This window comes from Cervus elaphus, chromosome 13, assembly GCF_910594005.1.
Source record: "Cervus elaphus chromosome 13, mCerEla1.1, whole genome shotgun sequence".
Classification (NCBI taxonomy): domain Eukaryota; kingdom Metazoa; phylum Chordata; class Mammalia; order Artiodactyla; family Cervidae; genus Cervus; species Cervus elaphus.
Window position 1 is genome coordinate 8,066,896 of NC_057827.1, and position 19,113 is coordinate 8,086,008.

Below are 19,113 nucleotides of genomic sequence, written 5' to 3' on the forward strand. Positions count from 1 at the left end.
ATGCCCATTGAGTCGGTGATGCCATCCAACCATCTCATCCTCTGTCGTCCTCTTCTCCTCCTGCCTTCAATCTTTCCCAGCCTCAGGGTCTTTTCCAATGAGTCACTTCTTTGCATCAGGTGGCCAAAGGATTGGAGCGTCAACTTTAACATCAGTCCCTCCCATGAATATTTAGGACTGTTTTCCTTTAGAATTAACTGGTCTGATCTCCTTGCAGTCCAAGGGACTCTTGAGAGTCTTCTCCAACACCACAGTTCAAAAGCAACAATTCTTTGGCACTCAGCTTTCTTTATAGTCCAACTCTCACATCCATACATGACTACTGAAAAGACCATTAGCTTTGTCTAGGTGGGCCTTTGTCAGCAAGGTAATGTCTCTGCTTTTTAATATGCTGTCTAGGTTTGTCATTGCTTTTCTTCCAAGGAGCAAGTATCTTTTAATTTCATGACTCCATTCACCATCCAAAGTGATTTTGGAGCCCAAGAAAATGAAGTTTGTCACTGTTTCCATGTTTCCCCATCTATTTGCCATGAAGTAATGGGACTAGATGCCATGATCTTAGTTTTTTGAATGTTGAATTTCAAGCCAGCTTTTTCACTCTCTTCTTTCACCCTTATCAAGAAGTTCTTTAATCCCTCTTCGCTTTTTGCCAAAAGGTTAGTGTCATCTGCATATCTGAGGTTATTGATATTTCTCCTGGCACTCCTGATTCCAGCTTGTGCTTCATCCAGCCCTGCATTTCACATGAAGTTAAATAAGCAGGGTGACAATATAGAGGGTGACTTGACGTACTCCTTTCCCGATTTGGAACCAGTCTGTTGTTCCATGTCCAGTTCTACCTGTTGCTTCTTGACCTGCAAACAGTTTCACAGGAGGCAGGTAAGGTGATCTGGTATTTCCAACTCTTTAAGAATCTTCCACAGTTTGTTGTGATCCACACAGTCAAGGGCTTTAGCATAGTCAATGGAGCAGAAGTAGATGTTTTTCTCTAGCTTTTTTCTCTAGGAATTCTCTAGCTTTTTCTATGATCCAATGTATGTTGGCAATTTGATCTCTGGTTCCTCTGCCTTTTCTAAATTCAATTGAACATCTGGAAATTCTCATTCATGTACTGTTTACACCTAGCTTGAAGGATTTTGAGCATTACTTTGCTAGCATGTGAGATGAGTACAATTGTGTGGTGGTTAGAACATTCTTTGACATTGCTCTTCTTTGGGATTTGAATGCAGACTGACTTTTTCCATCCTGTGGCCACTGTTGAGTTTTCCAAATTTGCTAGCAAGTTGAATGCCACACTTCAACAGCATCATCTTTTAGGATTGGAGATAGCTCAGCTGGAATTCCATCACCTTCACTAGCTTTGTTCTTAGTGATGCTTCCTAAGGCCCACTTGACTTCACACTCCAGGACGTCTGGCTCTAGGTGAATGCCCACACCATTGTGTTTATCCAGATCATTAAGATCTTTAAGACTCGGACAGACGTCAGAGTGAGTAATAAAGTCTTACTTCATTTTCTTTGAGTTATAAGAGGGATCAAAATATTTTTTTCCAAAACCTGTATGCTGAATCATGGCAGAAACTGAATAATTATTTGTTGAGATGAACTAACTCAGTTATTTCTTTGTTGTCTTTAAAAATGCACTCATGGCACAAAGCTCCTTCCTTCTGGACAGAGATATACTTAATTTCTTCCCCAAGTACAGTGAGGTTTTATGGGGATTTTTCTTTTTAAATTAGATTTTAATACATTAAATATTTGAATATATAATGCTATTAATTTATATAGTATCTCTTTTGAAGAAATGATTCATTTAATTAGGGTTGAATACATAGTTAGTAATGACCGTGAAATGTCATCTCATAATTTTATAAACATTCAGTTTTCAAACTACTGCATGTGCTAGATGCTAGAATATGTATTAGGGATACAGATATGAGCCCCAAACAAGTGCTATTCTTAAGAAACCATCAGATAACAATTAGGAGTCAGTTACATCATTTTCAATAATTCAGGAGAATAATGTCATACATTTTCTAATATTTAAAGCTCTGGGCAACCACTAGAGTATCTGTTTTCTGGACCCACACAATTTAATTGATGAAAGTTAATCAGGGATTCCCTGGTGGATCAGTCAGTAAAAAATCCACCTGCAATACAGGAGACCTGGGTTTGATCCCTGGATGGGGAAGATCCCCTGGAGGAAGGCATGGCAAACCAATCCAGTATTCTGGCCTGGAGAAGCCCCATGGACAAGGAGCCTAGCAGGCTGCAGTCCGTAGGGTTGCAGCGCTGGACACGACTGAGCAATGAAGCACAGCCCAGAACAATCAGTGTTCACCAGACGGAACACTATTCCAGGCTTTTTACTGATACCAACTCACGCAATTCTCTACAGTTCTGCCAGATAGATATCATCAATAGCTTAATTTTTTTTCAGAGATTGCCTGCTGCAGGTCACCTTGCTAGAAAGTTCCAGAGTCTGTACTTAAGCTCTGGCATTTCTGGCTCCAGGGTCTAAGTTTTTTACATACTGTCTCTTGAACAGGAGCTCTCTTACTGTGACTTAATTCCTGTTAAACACCCCTCTAGGTAAGAGGCTACCTGATGTTGTCCAGGGCACGCTGCTGAATGCTTGCTGGCTGTGAGCAGTCCCACTGGACCAGTCATGCCCTGTTCCTTCTCTGACCCAGAGTTCAGCCCCATGCTTTGTTTATGCCAGCTGTTGAGTGAATATTCATGACTCTGTGAAGTGAATATTCATGTCTTTTCTGCCCTGAAGCCTGCAACCCATGTTACTCAGGAGATGGATTAGGACTGTACCCCCTGGGAAACCATGGTAAGGAGCCACACACAAGGTCCTTAAAGAGACAGGAGGAGGGAGAGGTGGGTGAGGCTCAGAATTTTGCCCTTAAGACCCTGAGAAGGGGCATCTCTAGAAACCTCCAGGGCATTGAAAGTGAAAGTGGAAGCATTAGTTGCATCCAACTATCTGCCACCCCATGGACTGTAGCCTGCCAGGCTCCTCTGTCCATGGGATTCTCCAGACAAGAATATTGGAGTGGGCTGCCATTCCTTTCTCCAGAGGATCTTCCTGACCTAAGGATCAAACCTGAGTCTCATGCAATGCAGATGGATTCTCTACCATCTGAGCCATAAGGGAAGCCAGGGCTTTGGGTCTTTCCAAATCCCTTTCCTGAGAATTCTCTTTCAGGCTTGAGAGTCCTTCAATCCAGTTGACTGATCGAAATCTCATTAATTCAGAAGACTTATGGAAAGGAAATAATTAGTATAATATTGAATTTCGAAATAGTTTTGCAACAGTGTGTCCTATGATGTTTCTACATAAGTAAGCAAATTAGAATAGTTTTAAAATGCAGGCTTTTTGAAGGATGAGAGGTTTAAACCAACTGATACTGATAAACTAACTGATGGTGAGCCCCCAGTGACACCCTGTGAATGCAGAAAGTTAGCAAGAACAGAAAAGAGGACTAAACATCATGTTCTGAGGGCAGGCTCACTCTCAGCATCATGAGTTTAAGTATTTGCCCCCATTTCTGCAGTGTGTATCATCTCCAGCTGTGTTTAGGATACCTTCCACCATACTTAAAAGAAAAACAGACTGCACCTAGAAAAATGTGCCTCCAAGTGCTTTTAAGCAAAAGGATTCAGGAAGGCCATTCTATGTGGTTGCACTTCCACATGGAAGCACCTACCCTCCACAGACGCCTCATCAGGCTTTTAAGGAGGTTGCATGGAAATGCAACAAAAGGGCCTCTAGGCAGTGCCCAATCAGCCCTGTCTGCAATCTTCTAGACAAAGGCAGGCACAGGTAGGACTCCTACAGTGAGACAAGACTATCCCTCAGTTCTGAGCAGACCGCTGCTCACATCACTTGGAGCATGGAACAGTTTGAAACCCAGTTTTAAAAGCAAAAAATCATTTTCTGCAACACATCACAAGGCAATGTTCTTGGCTGTGGAAACTACTCCCTAATGATAAGCCCACGTGCCTTCCAGCCTCCCACCCACCCAAGGTGAGCGCCGCCATGTGTCTTCTCTAGAGACTGTAGGCATGTTTGCAGGACGTCTTGAGACACAGGAGAAGGTCGCAGTGCATGAAGACAGATCTTAAACATCCAGGCATCTGTCTGCTTGCACATTCCTTGGTCCACGAGGATAGGCAGAGAGGAGGCAAGCTGGCCCCATGAGGACCGGCTGCATATCCGTGGCATAGCAGGCATCCCACGAGGAGGAGGCGAGGGGCGTGGCCAGCTGTGCCCAGGCCAGGCCCCTCCTACAGGCTTGGCGCAGCACTGCCAGGGCGCAGAGCCGTCACCTCAGCCCGCCTGGGAGGCAGCGCGTGGGCAGAGCAGAGGCCGAAGCCTTCACTGAGGGAGAGCATCTCGATTAAGCCGAAGAGTGAAGGTGGCCAGGTTAGGGAGACAGGCAGCCGTGAGTCCCGGGCACTCCGGCTAGAGGCCACAGGCAGAGTGCAGGCCATGGGCTACAGGAATGCCGGCACAAGACCAGGCTAACCACTTTCCACCTGGTGTGGTTTAAGCTGCAAGGTCAAGAAAACGCTGAGGTGGGAGGTCCCCGCTCTGCCCTCACTGAGAAGCCTCCACCCAGAGTTTGTGGCCTTTAGGACAACCTTCAGTTTACAGAGCACTTCCCTTTATCCTCTCAGCTACAACGCAGCCTTTAGCAAGAACACTGAGAAAGCACCACCCACTGTAAGAGACACGAAGGGAAGTTCTAAAAAAACCTCAGCAAGCACAGACTTCTCAGTCTTCGGACAGTTGAAACAAAGATGACAATGAAACCCAGGATGGGACAGCTTCCCAGATGACAGCAGGAGCAGATGACTGTGTTTGAAGAGGCACCACTAACGGCAGGGGCTCATGTTCCTGGAACCGGGGCTGACTGCCAGCCCAGAAGACGGGAGATCTCTTACTTTGGAGAGCACAGCGCTTGCCTCCTCAAGTCTTCCTCCCTCCCCTTCCTTCCTGCCTCCAAGGTTGTCAGTGGCCTCTGGTCTGCCCAGAGAGAAAGTTGTTTATGTTATCAAACAATGGTTGGTTAAATTCAACCTCAGCCTTTTAACTTCTCAGTAACAAGCACACAAGAGTACCTCCCGGTCAGCTGTTCCTTCCTACCCATCAGAGCTCATCCATTCCCTCTAGATACAGTAAAAGGGGCACAGAAGATGATGAATGACTGATGATGGTCCTTTTTTGGGGGACCGAGCACTGTGAATCAGCAGCAGAGTATTTCACAATGACAGCAATGTGGCCCAGGCAGCCAGTATCCCTCCAGAGAGCGTGAGGGGACACAGGGCTCACCTGTGGCAAAGACGACATTCCTGGAGACCAGACGATGCTCCACGATGGAGAACTGTGGGAGCTCAATCCTCTCCACGCCGGTCACAGCCTTATCACCCCCGCGCCAGTAAAACTCAATGTCATCTGTGGTGTAGCCATCTGCCAGGATACAGAAGCAGGGACAGCACAGAAGTGAAGCATCATTTTGTCTAAAGAAACTGTCACTAGTAAAACAGAAGTAACAGCTTGCCCACATGTGAAGGGAATGTATTGATGTGCTTGTCTCTGCATTATCATTAGAAGAACTAACTTTTAGATATTCTTGTGTTACCTTTGCTGTCCGATTTGGACCAGGCTGGTGTTGAAAAGCAGAGAGACTGGAGAGGCTGAGCACTCTGATCAAAGTTCTGCCTGGAAAGCCTAATTGTGGGGTTGACCTGGACTTTGCACAGAAATGAAGTAAAAACATACTCACAGCACTGAATAAGATGGTTGGAAGAAAAAGTAAAAACTCTAAAGAATTCTGGAAAGGCAGCTCTCTCAACAACTATGGAAAGGTTAGAACACTGAGGGTGAACTTGCCCAATCCATGTTTCACAACTGCCGGGCCATTTTGGATGGTGTCATAAGGTGTTCCTGGCCATGAGCTGGGCCGACCTTAGAAATGCCTTTTGTGGGGACTCTCTTGGCCCTTAGAGATTTGAGCAGTGCTCTCAGCAGAAAGAGGAATGGTTATTAGCCAGATTATAGCTTCAAAATCAACTCTTGGCACGGTCTTGTGCTCACTTGGTAATCAATCAATGCTTCTTGACAATGACTAAATAGGACAATAGTATCTGATGCTATTTGCAGCACTCAGGAGTCTTCTAAAGAATTGGGTCAACTTTAGTGGTAAAGTCAATTAAAAATCACACCTGTAGAAAAACAGCCTATGAATATAAAAACTTTTTTATTTGAACACATAATACGAGGCAGATACGAAATATCTGACATTATACAAACAGACCACAGCTGTGGGGATGACTGCCCCCACAGTCCCCGCTGTCCCTGGTCTGTCTGCTGTGCTCCCTCCGGGATCACGGTGGGCACACCTTCTGTCTCCACCCTCCCTTCCGACTGCATGGCACTCTATTCTCAGCCAGTGGTCATGGTGATCGCTAATAAAGCACAGATCTCACCAAGTCACGCTTCTGCTTAAAGCCCTCAGACGTTCCCAATGCAACTAGCAAAACAAGTCCAAAATCCTTTCAAGGGCCCCAAGAATCGACAAGGCTGACCCCTCTGTACATGCCCCCTCCCCTGCACACACAGGCCTCTCTGGCCTTCTGGCTGTGGTTCAGACCAGCATGCTGTGTGCAGAGCTTACATGCCCTCTGAGGGTACATCCAAGTCTTCAAGTGGCCCACTCTTTCATACATTTGCATCTTGACTTTAATAAAAGATTTTGCATACATGTGTAGTCAGGTCACCAGAAAACTGGGAGAATCCCTCCTCTGTTCAACTGCTTTAAAAAGGACCTTCCTGCCCATCCTCCACTTCAATTAAAGACTGTGGTAATAGAATCTACAGTCTCCAAGGCCACTCATTATGGTTCCCAATTGGAATAGGAGCTGCTCCCTCACTTAGATCCCAAATTTACCTTCCTGAAACTTTCATCAACTCACTGGAGTTGTGTCCTCTGACCACACAGAATCTACTTAACTTCCTAAAGTAGCCCTTCAACTATTAGCCCTTCAACATCATCTTTCCCTGAAGTCTTCATGCTAAATATCCTGTGCATCCCCGGGCATGATCTCACATCCCTCACCTTCTGAAAGCACAGCTCTCAGCAATCACAGCCATCGTGTTGTGTGGAAGCAAGGGGCACATCAAGAGGTGTAAACACGAGCCTGCCACCAGGGCAGCTCCCCGGCGTGTTCATCCACTAAGACATTCACTTCTCACCATACATGCAATAAACGCATGGCAAAGTCAGTCATTTGCCATCCCTCCGAATTCAATACAAATGCTGGCAACTTAAATCCACCTGAGGCTAACAATGAAGTGATGTACAGCAGACCAGGAGAAGACACGGTGGTGGCAGCCGTATCTGGGTATGCCAGGGGTCAGGTCAGGGAGCAGGACATCTGCTTCTGAGACTATGTGGATGCAACTCTTGCCCCACAAGAGAAGTGCTACTCAACACTGCATTATCAATAAGGCATCTGAATACTCTTCAAATTGAAGAAAATTGCCAAGACGTAAAAATAGCTGGCTTGTAAAGCTAAGCTCCTAATGTGAAATGAGGTTTACGCCAACTGCAGAGGGTCCCGGGAGCACAGCAACTTCTGCATGATAAAGCACAATTGTGAGACACTGCCTCTCAGAGTTCATTTGCTTCTCACCGAAGAGACCGAGATGGAGAGCATTTGTCTTCTTTTATTTCAGCACAGCAGACAGACTCTTAGTCAAATTAGAGTGGAGAACTCTTTATACTGAGCCTCTCTGTCTCTGTCTCTCTCTCTTGCCCTCTCTCTATCATGAAAGCAAAATTTGCAGAGTGGAGGATTAAACCTCTCATCTTTAAGACAGTTAAAAACTATGTCATAAAAAATTATATATGCCTTGCCAAATAATGATAAGAAGGCCTAAAACACAAAGTGGATGAAAAAGAAATACAGATACACACAGCTTTCAATCTCCAGGGTGCAGTTCTGCTCATCCAAGGGGTATCTTCTCAGGTCCATCATGCACGCTGCAGTCGTCGTGATTCTGAAACACACAGAGAAAGGGCAGATGGGATGAGAAATACAGCAGAAAAACTGCTCCTAGATAAACACTGAGTAACCAGAAGGTAGGACCCCTTTCCTCAAAGCATACCTGATTAAATATATTTCATGATATATACTAAATGAATAGCTTTTCATTATACTGCAGGCCTGCTTTATCCAAAACAGCAACATATATACATAATTTTATCTTGTTAACTTTGAATAATCTGGGGCAGAGAAAGGGGCTTCTTAGGAAGCACTTACTTTCAATTTTTATTCTGTCTCCTTGTCTAGTGACACTCTAACTTTTATTGCACAGAGAAAATATACCTGGTGGTAACACCTTTGATTTAGATTAAAACTGAATTTTTTTGCTTTCAGTGTGAAATATTCATGTAGCTCCCAATCCACAGGCCACACTTTGGAACTCTGAGCCAAACTTCTACTTGATTCTATTTTATTACAGTTGTCTGTTGGGCTAATAATACTCCAGGCCTTTTCACCACAAGATCATCTATCTTTTCAAAGAGAATATTTGGCTTCCACATTATTGATTATGAATCAAAATTCAGTGGGTTAGTATCTCTTGAGGTCAACTGCAACCATAGAAAGGATTTGTATTGTGACCTAAGGATAGTTAAGCCTCTACTGGGCAATGGTTAAACCCACTGTACATGAAGATCAGAAACATTAAGTTCATTTCCTACTCTGCCAAAAGCCTCATTTTAGAGACACCAACCTACTCAAAGCCTCTGTTGCAAATGCAATGATTAGGCTACCATGTTTTATTCTCTTTCTAGAATTGCCAGCCCTTCTGCACCACAGACCCAGCTTAACATACTGGGCTGGGTCCCTGATTCAAGGACAGCCAATAATGAGTCGACCAAGAGTCTAGGATGCAGCTTGACAAAAGGCAAAACAGAGCTAAATGAATTCCCTTTCACGGGGATGAATTAAAGATGAGAATAGAGCTGAGTTTTCAAGTTCATGAATTAGAGGTTTGTGATGCCATTTTTGAACTGGAGAGTCAGGCATAAGAAAGCATAACAGAGGTGGACACAATGCAGAGAGTCAATGATGAGGAGACAGCAGCACTAAGGCTGGGCCACAGCACACGTGTTGCCGGACACGCACAACACACCTCAGGGAACAGTGTATCAGAGCTAATGTGGAAGTTGTGTGAATGGAAGCCCGGACTGTGCTCATTCAGTGGTGAATCTCAAGCAGGAAGAAGTGAGAATGTCTTCTCCTGAGATCCCTGGAGTTACACAGAACTTCCAGACATTTTTAAGGTCTACCTTTCTCAAAGCCTAGTATCGAGTTTTCTCTGGATAGACTTCCATGTGAACATCATTCATAATAAACCTTCTACCACTTAGGCAACATGAGCAAGTTCTGCTGCAAAACATGTGTCAGACACCAGGCATGTGCCAATTATGTTAGGATTGTCTCACTGATCCTAAATGCAGGTGCTAAAGGAACAGAGGAAAGCATGTCCTTCTATTAGCACTGGGTTAAGCAGCAGTTGAGGAAAATTCTAATTTCCAACGGCTGAGCAGTACAGTGAGGGAAAATATCAATCTATTTGGCAGTGATGGGTCAATGCTATTTTTTGCTCTACAAATAGCATGCAAGTGCCGTGCAGACATATGCTGTAAGATCCACACCAGTGGTGAAAGTATGTCCTTTCCAAATGTCATAACACTTCCAATCATCATTCCAAAGAGTGGATTACATTCTATCCAAAGTCAACAAATAGCTCTTTGGTATATTTTTCTATAGCATCTGACTTCCTAGCCAACTGAAGAACAAGCCTCACACTTTGAAATTCTGACATGTTTTATGGCAGGCTGTCAACCCGACATCCTTGCAAGATGCCTATAAGGCAAAATTAGAATAAAGTTCTGTTAAAATTATAAATTTTTGTAAAGAGGAGAAAAAGATCTCTATTGGAAATGCTCAAATTTTAAAACTTTCCTACATGTTTTAGTACCTATTCACTTCACAAGTCAATAACCGAGATAACCATTTTTGTTTCTTTTCCTTTTTTGTTCCCAATTATCATCATTAAAACACATGCACACACACACACACATGTGGAGGGACTCACATGTATTGTGACTTATGTAGAGTATTTCATAGGAATCATTGGAAATGGGAATCATGAAGCTAGTAGAATTGGTGAGTATCCTCAGTACAGCTGCTGTCCTGTCTTCTGGTATCATACTGACTATCATATGGAGTCCTGTTCCTACAGACTTGGGGAATAAGGTATAAAATCTATGCACTACTCTTCTTCCTATGGAAGAAATACACAGAAAACCCTCTTGTGGTGGAAAGTTAAGTCATGAGAGCCTATTCAGGACACAGTGTCTCCCACTGAGACAAAAAGGCAAGAAAAAAAGAAACAGGGGAGTAGAAAGATCAAGAAGAACAGAGCAGGCCAGAGCCTCCACACCATCAATCATGTTGACTAAACTCATAGCAGGTTGGAGATTGGACTTTTGCAGTGAAATGACCAAATTTTGTACCCCAGGGACTTTGCAGAAGCCATAGGAGGGAATTTCATAGTCTACAGAACTGAGAACTCAAGTCTAGTTAATGAAGATGGACCAAAGGCAGGGAAGCCCCAGTAGCATCCAAGCTCTAGCTGCATAATCCCTGACATGCAAGCATGTGTGCACGCACACACAGGCACACACATTTCATATTTTTTCTAATCAATTTTATTTGTCCTGAAAAGTGACTTTAACCAACAACCAGCTCCACTTCCATATGAAAGCTGAGAATTCCACTCCTATTTCTAAGAAATAGTGGTGAAGTCAATAAGAAATATTGGGTGAAGATTCTCTCCAGTAGATCCTCTTTTTTCAGTCAGAGCATGCAGTCACATCTGCACTTTACATAAGATTAGTTGCGAGTTCACTTTGTGCCAAACTCTGAGCTCAGTACTTGAGTATTCATGCATTCCATCTCACAACAACCACACTGTAGAGGTATTCATCTTCTTCCCATTTTGAAGATGAGCAAACCAAGGCTTGGAAACAGTAAGGATGTTGGTCACATACAATGCTACTGGAAGGCATGTGTGGCACTGAGATCCAGCCAATCTGAAACCTGCATTCACTCTTCTATGTCCTTGATACCTTGTCTGCCTTAAATTACAAAATATATCCACCTTTTAAAAACCTGCTTCTTTTTTTCAAAGAAGAGCAAGTATGGTATAGAAATATGTCATATGTACATATTTATGACATATATGATCACCAAAATACACACACACATAAATTGTATCCGTGCATATGTCTCATATATATGACAAGTTGGAAATATACCATGTAAAGGGAGAAAATGAATATTTCCATGCTACACCGGCAGTAACAGCAGCGGCATTCTGCCCCTTGTGGAATATGGTACAGTTTAGCAGGTAGTCTTGCGTAAGTGATATATCCCTAAAGATATGTTTAGCAGTCCAAAGTATGAAAAGTCAAGGAATAATGTGTACTTTATTAGGGGAGTATCATCTCAGCAATTTTAAAATCTGTAATGGAACATCTGCCATCTTTGGACACCGTTTAGAAACTACTTCTGGAAAGAACGGCTCTCAGCAGGTCAAAATGTTCTTACTTTCTCAATTATGTCAAGCTTATGAGATGTACTTTGGTGTCGGCACTTCCACTGTTAAAATTCCAACAATTAAAAAGAATAGTAAGGGCAGATGCAAACTCTTTCTGTCATGAAGATTTTGTCAATCTGCACAAACTCAGATTTCTCCACAGGGCACTGGAGAGGCTGTGATGAAAACACTGCTCTTGGCTGGTCAGGTACGCATCTACTATTACCACCAACACTTACCTGAGATGCCAGCTCTTTGGCCAAGGTACCACAGTGCTCCCTGTCCTTGCTGGGAAACGGGGACTCTGGGACCCACACCTACACTGAATCACAGGGCAATACACACACTCTCCTCCCCACTTGCACGGATATTTTATATTCATGGTTAACACCAGATAGAACAGAGGTTAAAATGTCCTTAACTAGCTTTCTCCGAGGACTTGCAGAACCAAAGTATTTCAGTTCTGCCGTCTCTCCTCTCACCACCTATTTTATTGTTGTCATCACACTTAGGACCGTTCCTTCCATTTGTTGACTTGCAGGTTCCTTGCTCATCCTTAGATGGACCTGGAGAAGAGCTTGGTCCCCTGGAGCCATCAGTACTTAGAAGAACAGCCACAGGCACACAGCAGGTGTCCCGTAGATGTTCACTGAGCAGAAATGACTTAGAAAATGTGGGAACCAGGAGTAACAGGCAGAGCAGAACTCAAGGAAAACATGGAAAGGAAAAGAGGTGGCTTGGCCCTTCCTGGTTTCAATCCCCTAAATCTCAGAGCCAGAGGGGACACTCACCCTCTTGCAAGCACTGCCAGTAGGAGCTCTGGCCTTGCACTTTTACTGACATCCTGAGAGGCTACCTGGGCCCACTGGTCAAGATCCTTGGGTGATACTCCATGTGCTGACAGCCTGGGGGTGTCTGTGAATCCTTCAGTTGCAGAATAAATCCTCAGCAGGCTGATTTTCCTGCGTGTGAGTTTTTTGGCTTCCATGCTCATGAGGATCAGAGCACAATGCTGCCATTGTTGACGTCATGGCCTTTTAATTAAAATCTTGTTAAACAGGACCAGGAGCAAGTTAGCAGGACCTCCTGTGTGACTTCTGGCTTGCACTGGGGATGCTCAAATGTCTGAGAAGTCTGGCAATGGTTGCTACTTATGCTCACAGAACAGCTGCACACTCAGGGCACTGCCTTATGGGTAGCCATTTAGCCTTCTGCAACTACTCCCATGTAACTTACACTTATCTCCAATTCTGTATTGACTCCAGGAGTACCAGGCAGTGGAGACATCAATCATTTTTCCAAGAATATAAATTCAAATGCGAGGTTAAAGGACCTGATCAAATAATTCAGACCAACTGAGCATCCTTCTCAGGATGCTGAACCTGAAACTCCAATACTCTGACCACCTGATGCGAAGAGCTGACTCACTGGAAAAGACCCTGATGCTGGGAAAGATTGAAGGTGGGAGGAGAAAGGGACGACAGAGGATGAGACGGTTGGATGGCATCACCGACTCAAAGGACATGAGTTTGAGTAAGCTCCAGGAGATGGTGATGGACAGGGAAGCCTAGTGTGCTGCAGTCCATGGGGTTGCAAAGAGTCAGACATGACTGAGCGACTGAAGTGAACTGAGCATCCTTCTAAAGCAAGTGCTTATTATTCATTGTGGAGAAGGCACAGAACACAGCCAACACTGAAGTTTCCCCCATTTTATTTGATAACAAACACATGAAGAGAAATTCTCAGACATGTCCAACTGCCTTTGCTATACAGACTCATTGAGTATGTTGCTGGGAAAATCCTTGCAGTAAGTTGAACGTGTTGGCAGCCCCATTCCTTTACCCTTCCCAGTACATACTCTCTTTGCCATGTCATTTGCAATTCTTCTCACGAAAGAGGAACTGTCTCCCCACTCCTGGACAACTTTGTGGCCCTGATTTTCAAACAATATGTGCCCTGCTCTGTCCGACAGAATGTGTGGACTAATAGTCCCAAGTTTAGCCTCCGAGAGACATTCTGTGTTTCTGGTCTCCTTGTGCTTCTGCCTCTGCTGTGAAAAAGCCATGCTCAAACGAGTTTGCTGGTTCTAGGAGGACTATCGACATAGGGAGCAGAGACCCATCCATCTCTGAGTCTGTGGGGGAACCAGCCAGAATCCACAGAGATGCTGATTAATCACCCAGACACACAAGCAATGTGCACTTATTATCATTAGAAAATAGGCTTTCTAGCTGTTTGTTATGCAGCAACACTGTGGCCATCATAGATAACAGATACAATACAAGAAACTACACAATTAGCAAAGCATAAATTATCTTATAAATAAATGGGCCTCATAACCTGATACTTCTCAGGGGTGCCAGAAAACTACAAAGCCCTTAGTAGATAGCATTTTCCTATAACAAGAGCATTTACTTCTGGATTTCAGCATAAATCCACTATTGTTGTACGAACATCAATTCTGGTAAAATGAGTCGTCATATCAGGCAAATGACACGGACAGTCTCCTGATTTTCAAGCAATATGGTGATAAAACAACTCAAAGGCCAAAACTGGCAATAATGCTATAAGTCAAAACCAAAAGAACAGTGTGTGTCGGAGCCTCAAGCACCTGCCAGGAATGGAAATGTCAGGGTAGATGACTGAGGTAGTCTCAAGGAAAACACTGAAGGTTCAACTCTCTAACAGGAAGGGAGAGAACATTTTGAGAGAATCAAAAAAGTACTTTGAGACTTTGAGTCTCCCCAACCATCTTGATGAAAGTGAAAGAGGAGAGTGAAAAAGTTGGCCTAAAGCTCAACATTCAGAAACCTAAGATCATGGCATCCAGTCCCATCACTTCATGGCAAATAGATGGGGAAACAGTGGAAACAGTAGCATGCTTTATTTTTGGGGCTCTAAAATCACTGCAGATGGTGATTGCAGCCATGAAATTAAAAGACGTTTACTCCTTGGAAGGAAAGTTATGACCAAACTAGACAGCACATTAAAAAGCAGAGATATTACATTGCCAACAAAGGTCCATCTAGTCAAGGCTATGGTTTTTCCAGTCAACATGTATGGATGTGAGAGTGGGACTGTGAAGAAAGCTGAGTGCTGAAAAATTGATGCTTTTGAACTGTGGTGTTGGAGAAGACTCTTGAGAGCCCCTTGGACTGCAAGGAGATCCAACCAGTCCATCCTAAAGGAGATCAGTCCTGGGTGTTCATTGGAAGGGCTGATGCTGAAGCTGAAACTCCAATACTTTGGCCACCTCATGTGAAGAGTTGACTCATTGGAAAAGACCCTGATGCTGGGAGGGATTGGGGGCAGGAGGAGAAGGGGACGACAGAGGATGAGATGGCTGGATGGCATCACCGACTCAATGCACATGAGTTTGGGTAGGCTCCAGGAGTTGGTGATGGGCAGGCAGGCCTGGCGTGCTGCCGTTCATGGGGTCACAAAGAGTTGGACACAACTGAGCAACTGATCTGAACTGAACTGAACTATCTGGATCTAATGATGGCACCTGGGTGGTGTATGTGGGGTTTATATCTAGAAAGATAGCCACTAGCCACATACATGTGCGTGCGTGCTCAGACATGTCTGACTCTTTGTGACCCCGTGGACTGTATGTGGCCTGTGAGGTTCCTCTGTCCATAGAATTTCCCAGGCAAAAATACTGGAGTGGGTTGCCATTTCCCTCTCGACGGTATCTTCCTGACCCAGGGATCAAACCCGCATGTCTTGCCTCTCCTGCATTGGCAGGTGGATTCTTCACCACTGTACCACCTGGGAAGTCCTTTTTCCTATTTATAATTAAATTTTAAATTAATTAAAATGAAATCAAATTAAAAATTCAGTTCCTCTGAAGCAGTGGCAACCTTCCAAGTGTTCAGTAGTCACCTACGTGTTTACGCTAAGTTGCTTTGGTTATGTCTGACTCTGGGACCCTATGGACTATAGCCCGCTAAGCTCCTCTGTCCATGGGATTCTCCAGGCAAGAATACTGGAGTGGGTTGTCATTTCCTTCTCCAGTGGATCTTCCTGACACAGGATCAAAGAGATATCCTTTGAGTCTCCTGCATTGGCCAACTGGTTCTTCTTGACCACTAGTGCCACCTGGGAAGCCCTAGTCACCTATGGCTAGTGGCTACCCTATGGGATGGTACAGGTTCTAGAACATCTCTATCACCCCGGTAAGTTCCACTGGAAGGAGTGAGAAACATGAGTCAGACAGGATGACAGACTGGCCCTGCCTGCTAAGGCAGCCTCCCAGCCCCTCTCCCCTCTCCTGCTTCTCTTCTCTCCCTCCCCTCCCTCTCTCCCCACCCTCCGGCTTCCTCCCTTCCCCCCTCACCACCACAGCTTTCAAGGGCACACTCTCTAGTTGAAAGTGGTTGCGGGACACAGTCAAACGCACACAACCCATCACCTCCAAGTAAAGCCATTGCCACTAGAGATAGATATCCACAGGGCATGGAAACAAGCATGCCAGAGCAGAAGTGTCATTGAAGAGTATGTAAAGTACCACACCTTGCATAAGACTTCATGGAAGAGTGGGCTAACCAGCATTTCTAGGGGAGGACTCACTGGAAAAGAATGGTGACTAGACATAACAAAGGGAGTGCATTAACCTGACCTTCAGATTTATATCCTAAGGACTAAGGCTCCCAATGGAGCCTGAGACTGCAGGGGGCCAAGGTCACCACGTTCAGAGTCTCACCAGAAAAATCGCTGTCTCCATGGGTCTGCTCAGCTAAGGACTAACATGATGAATAAACAAGGAGATATTCTATGAAAAGTACGTAAGCATGCAAAATGGAAGTTTAAAACTTGGGAAGATGTATGTCTGGTTGTCAAAAAGCATGAATTCCCTTTAAAACAAAGACAGGAAGACATAAGGAAAGAACAGCCTAAGATGAAGACAAAGATAGATAGACAATGTAAAACTGAGAAAAGAATGCAAGGAATCTCTCGGCAAGTGCTGAAGTGAAATCTATACTGAACACAAAGACACAGAATTGACACAGTTGCAAGTCATTTAATGACACAAGTTACTGAGGAGATCTTGTTAAAATGCAGATTTTGAGCAAGAGATGTGGGTAGGTCTGTAGTTCTGAATCTACCAGATGCTGCTACTGCTGCTGGTCTGGGGACCACAGTCAGAGTGGGAAGGAGAGAGTCCATTGTAAAACCTTCCTAAGAGCAGAGGAAGAAGACAAACCTTTGAAAACACAGAGAAGATGATAGGTACAAGACAGAAAATCGGTATGCAACTGAGTTTTATTAAACAAAGCAAAACCAAACAGCATTCAAATGAACACAACAGAATTAAACATGAAACAAACACACTTTTTTAGTTAGAGTAAAATATGCCTAACATGAGATCTACCTTTTATCACTATTTGTAAGTGATCAGTGGCATTAACTATATTCATATCACTGTGCAACCATCAGCATTATCCATATTCAGAATTTCTTCATCATCTAAGGAAAAACCTGCTATACCCACTAAACAATAACTCCTGATTAACTCCCCAATAACTCCCCATAATCTCCCTCAGGGACCTGGTAACCTGGTGACTTCATTCTTACTGATACTAGGTATTTCATATAAGTGCAATCACACAGTATTTGTTCTTTGTGTCCAGCTTAGTTCACTTACCATAATGTTTTCATGGTGTAGCATGTATCAAATTTCCAAACCTCTTTAAAGGTTGAAAATATTCCATTGTATGTATATAACACATTCATTTTTTAGTGTACATTTGAGTTATTTCTCACATTTGAGCTGTTTCTCTCTTTTTGCTATTGTAAAAGATGCTGTGCTTAACATTAGTGTACAAGTACTTGTTGGATTCTCTGCTTCTGCTTCTCTTGGTAAATACCTAGAAACGGAATTGCTAGATTATCTGATAATTCAGTGTTCGAGTTTTTGAGAAGCAGTCACACTGCTTTCCACAATGGTTGAACTACTTTACATTTCACCAGCAGCACACAATGTTCCAATCACTCCGTAACTGTCAACACTACTCTTTTCCCCACTTTTTGATTATAGCTATCCTAATGGATATGGTATCACACCATGGTTTTGATTTTCAAAACCACTTTTGATTTTCAAAGCCACTTTAGTGGCTGATAATACTAAGTATCTTTTCACACGCTTATTGGCCATTTGTATATCTTCTCAGGAGAAATAGTCTACTCAAGTCTTCTGCCGATTTTTGAACTGATCTCTTTTTTGTTGTTGACTTGTAATTCTCTATATGTTCTTTTTAAAATTAATTTATTTTTTATTAAAGGATAATTGCTTTACAGAATTTTGTTGTTTTCTGTCAAACCTCAGCATGAATCAGCCATAAGTATACATATATCCCCTCCTTTGATATTAACTACCCTTCTATATGATTTGCAAATACTTTATCTCATTCTAAAGGCTGCCTTTTCTTTGTCAACTCTGTTCTTTGGTGCAGAAATGTCTTTAATTTTGATGTAGTCCAATTTATCTAATTTTTTTCTTCTATTGCCTTCTATTCTATTTCTTCTATTGCCTTCTATTCTAAATTATTTCTTCTATTTCTTCTAATTTTTTCTTCTATTTTTCATTCTATAGGCAATAGACAGCTTTCATGTCATACCCAAGAAATTATTGCCAAATCCATGTCATGAAACTTTTCCTCTATGTCTTCTAAGAATTTTATACTTTTAGCTCTCACATTTACATCTTTGATCCATTTCAAGTTATTTCCATATAGGGTATAAAATATAAGTAGGCATTCAACTTTACTCTTTTACATATGAATACCAAGTTTCCCCAGCAATATTTGTTGAACCACACTCCTTTATTCATTGAATAGTTTTGCAACCCTGATGCAAATCATTTCAACATATACACAAGAGTTTGCTTCTGGGCTCTCTTTGGCAGATATGTCTGTTCTAATGCAAATGCAATGCTATTTTGTTATCATCAGTCAATTCAGTCGCTTAGTTGTGTCCGACTCTTTGCGACCCCACAAATCGCAGCACGCCAGGATTCCCTGTCCATCACCAACTCCAGGAGCTTGCTCAACCTCATGTCCATCAAGTCAGTGATGCCATCCAACCATTTCATCCTCTGTCGTCCCCTTTCCTCCTGCGTTCAATCTTTCCCAGCATAAGGGTCTTTCCCAATGAGTCAGTTCTTCGCATCAGGTGGCCAACGTATTGGAGCTTAAGCTTCAGCATCAGTCCTTCAGATGAATATTTAGGACTGATTTCCTTTAGGATTGACTGGTTTGATCTCCTCATAGTCCAAGGGACTCTCAAGAGTCTTCTCCAACACCATAGTTCAAAAGCATCAATTCTTTAGCACTCAGCCTTCTTCACGGTCCAACTCTCACATCCATACACGACTACTGGAAAAACCGAAGCTTTGACTATATGGACATCATAGCTTTGACTATG

General features: G+C 43.3%; 1 protein-coding gene across 1 annotated transcript in view; it reads right to left on the reverse strand.

Moving 5' to 3' along the window:
* The window catches only part of GABRB3 (gamma-aminobutyric acid type A receptor subunit beta3), a 271,733-nt gene that overhangs the window by 43,645 nt on the left and 208,975 nt on the right, over positions 1–19,113 (reverse strand). The window contains exons 5-6 of the mRNA XM_043922453.1: positions 7,991–8,073; positions 5,344–5,481 (exon numbers count right to left, since the gene is read on the reverse strand). Of these exons, the coding sequence (XP_043778388.1) occupies positions 5,344–5,481; positions 7,991–8,073 (221 nt within the window). The remainder of the gene's footprint in view (positions 1–5,343; positions 5,482–7,990; positions 8,074–19,113) is intronic.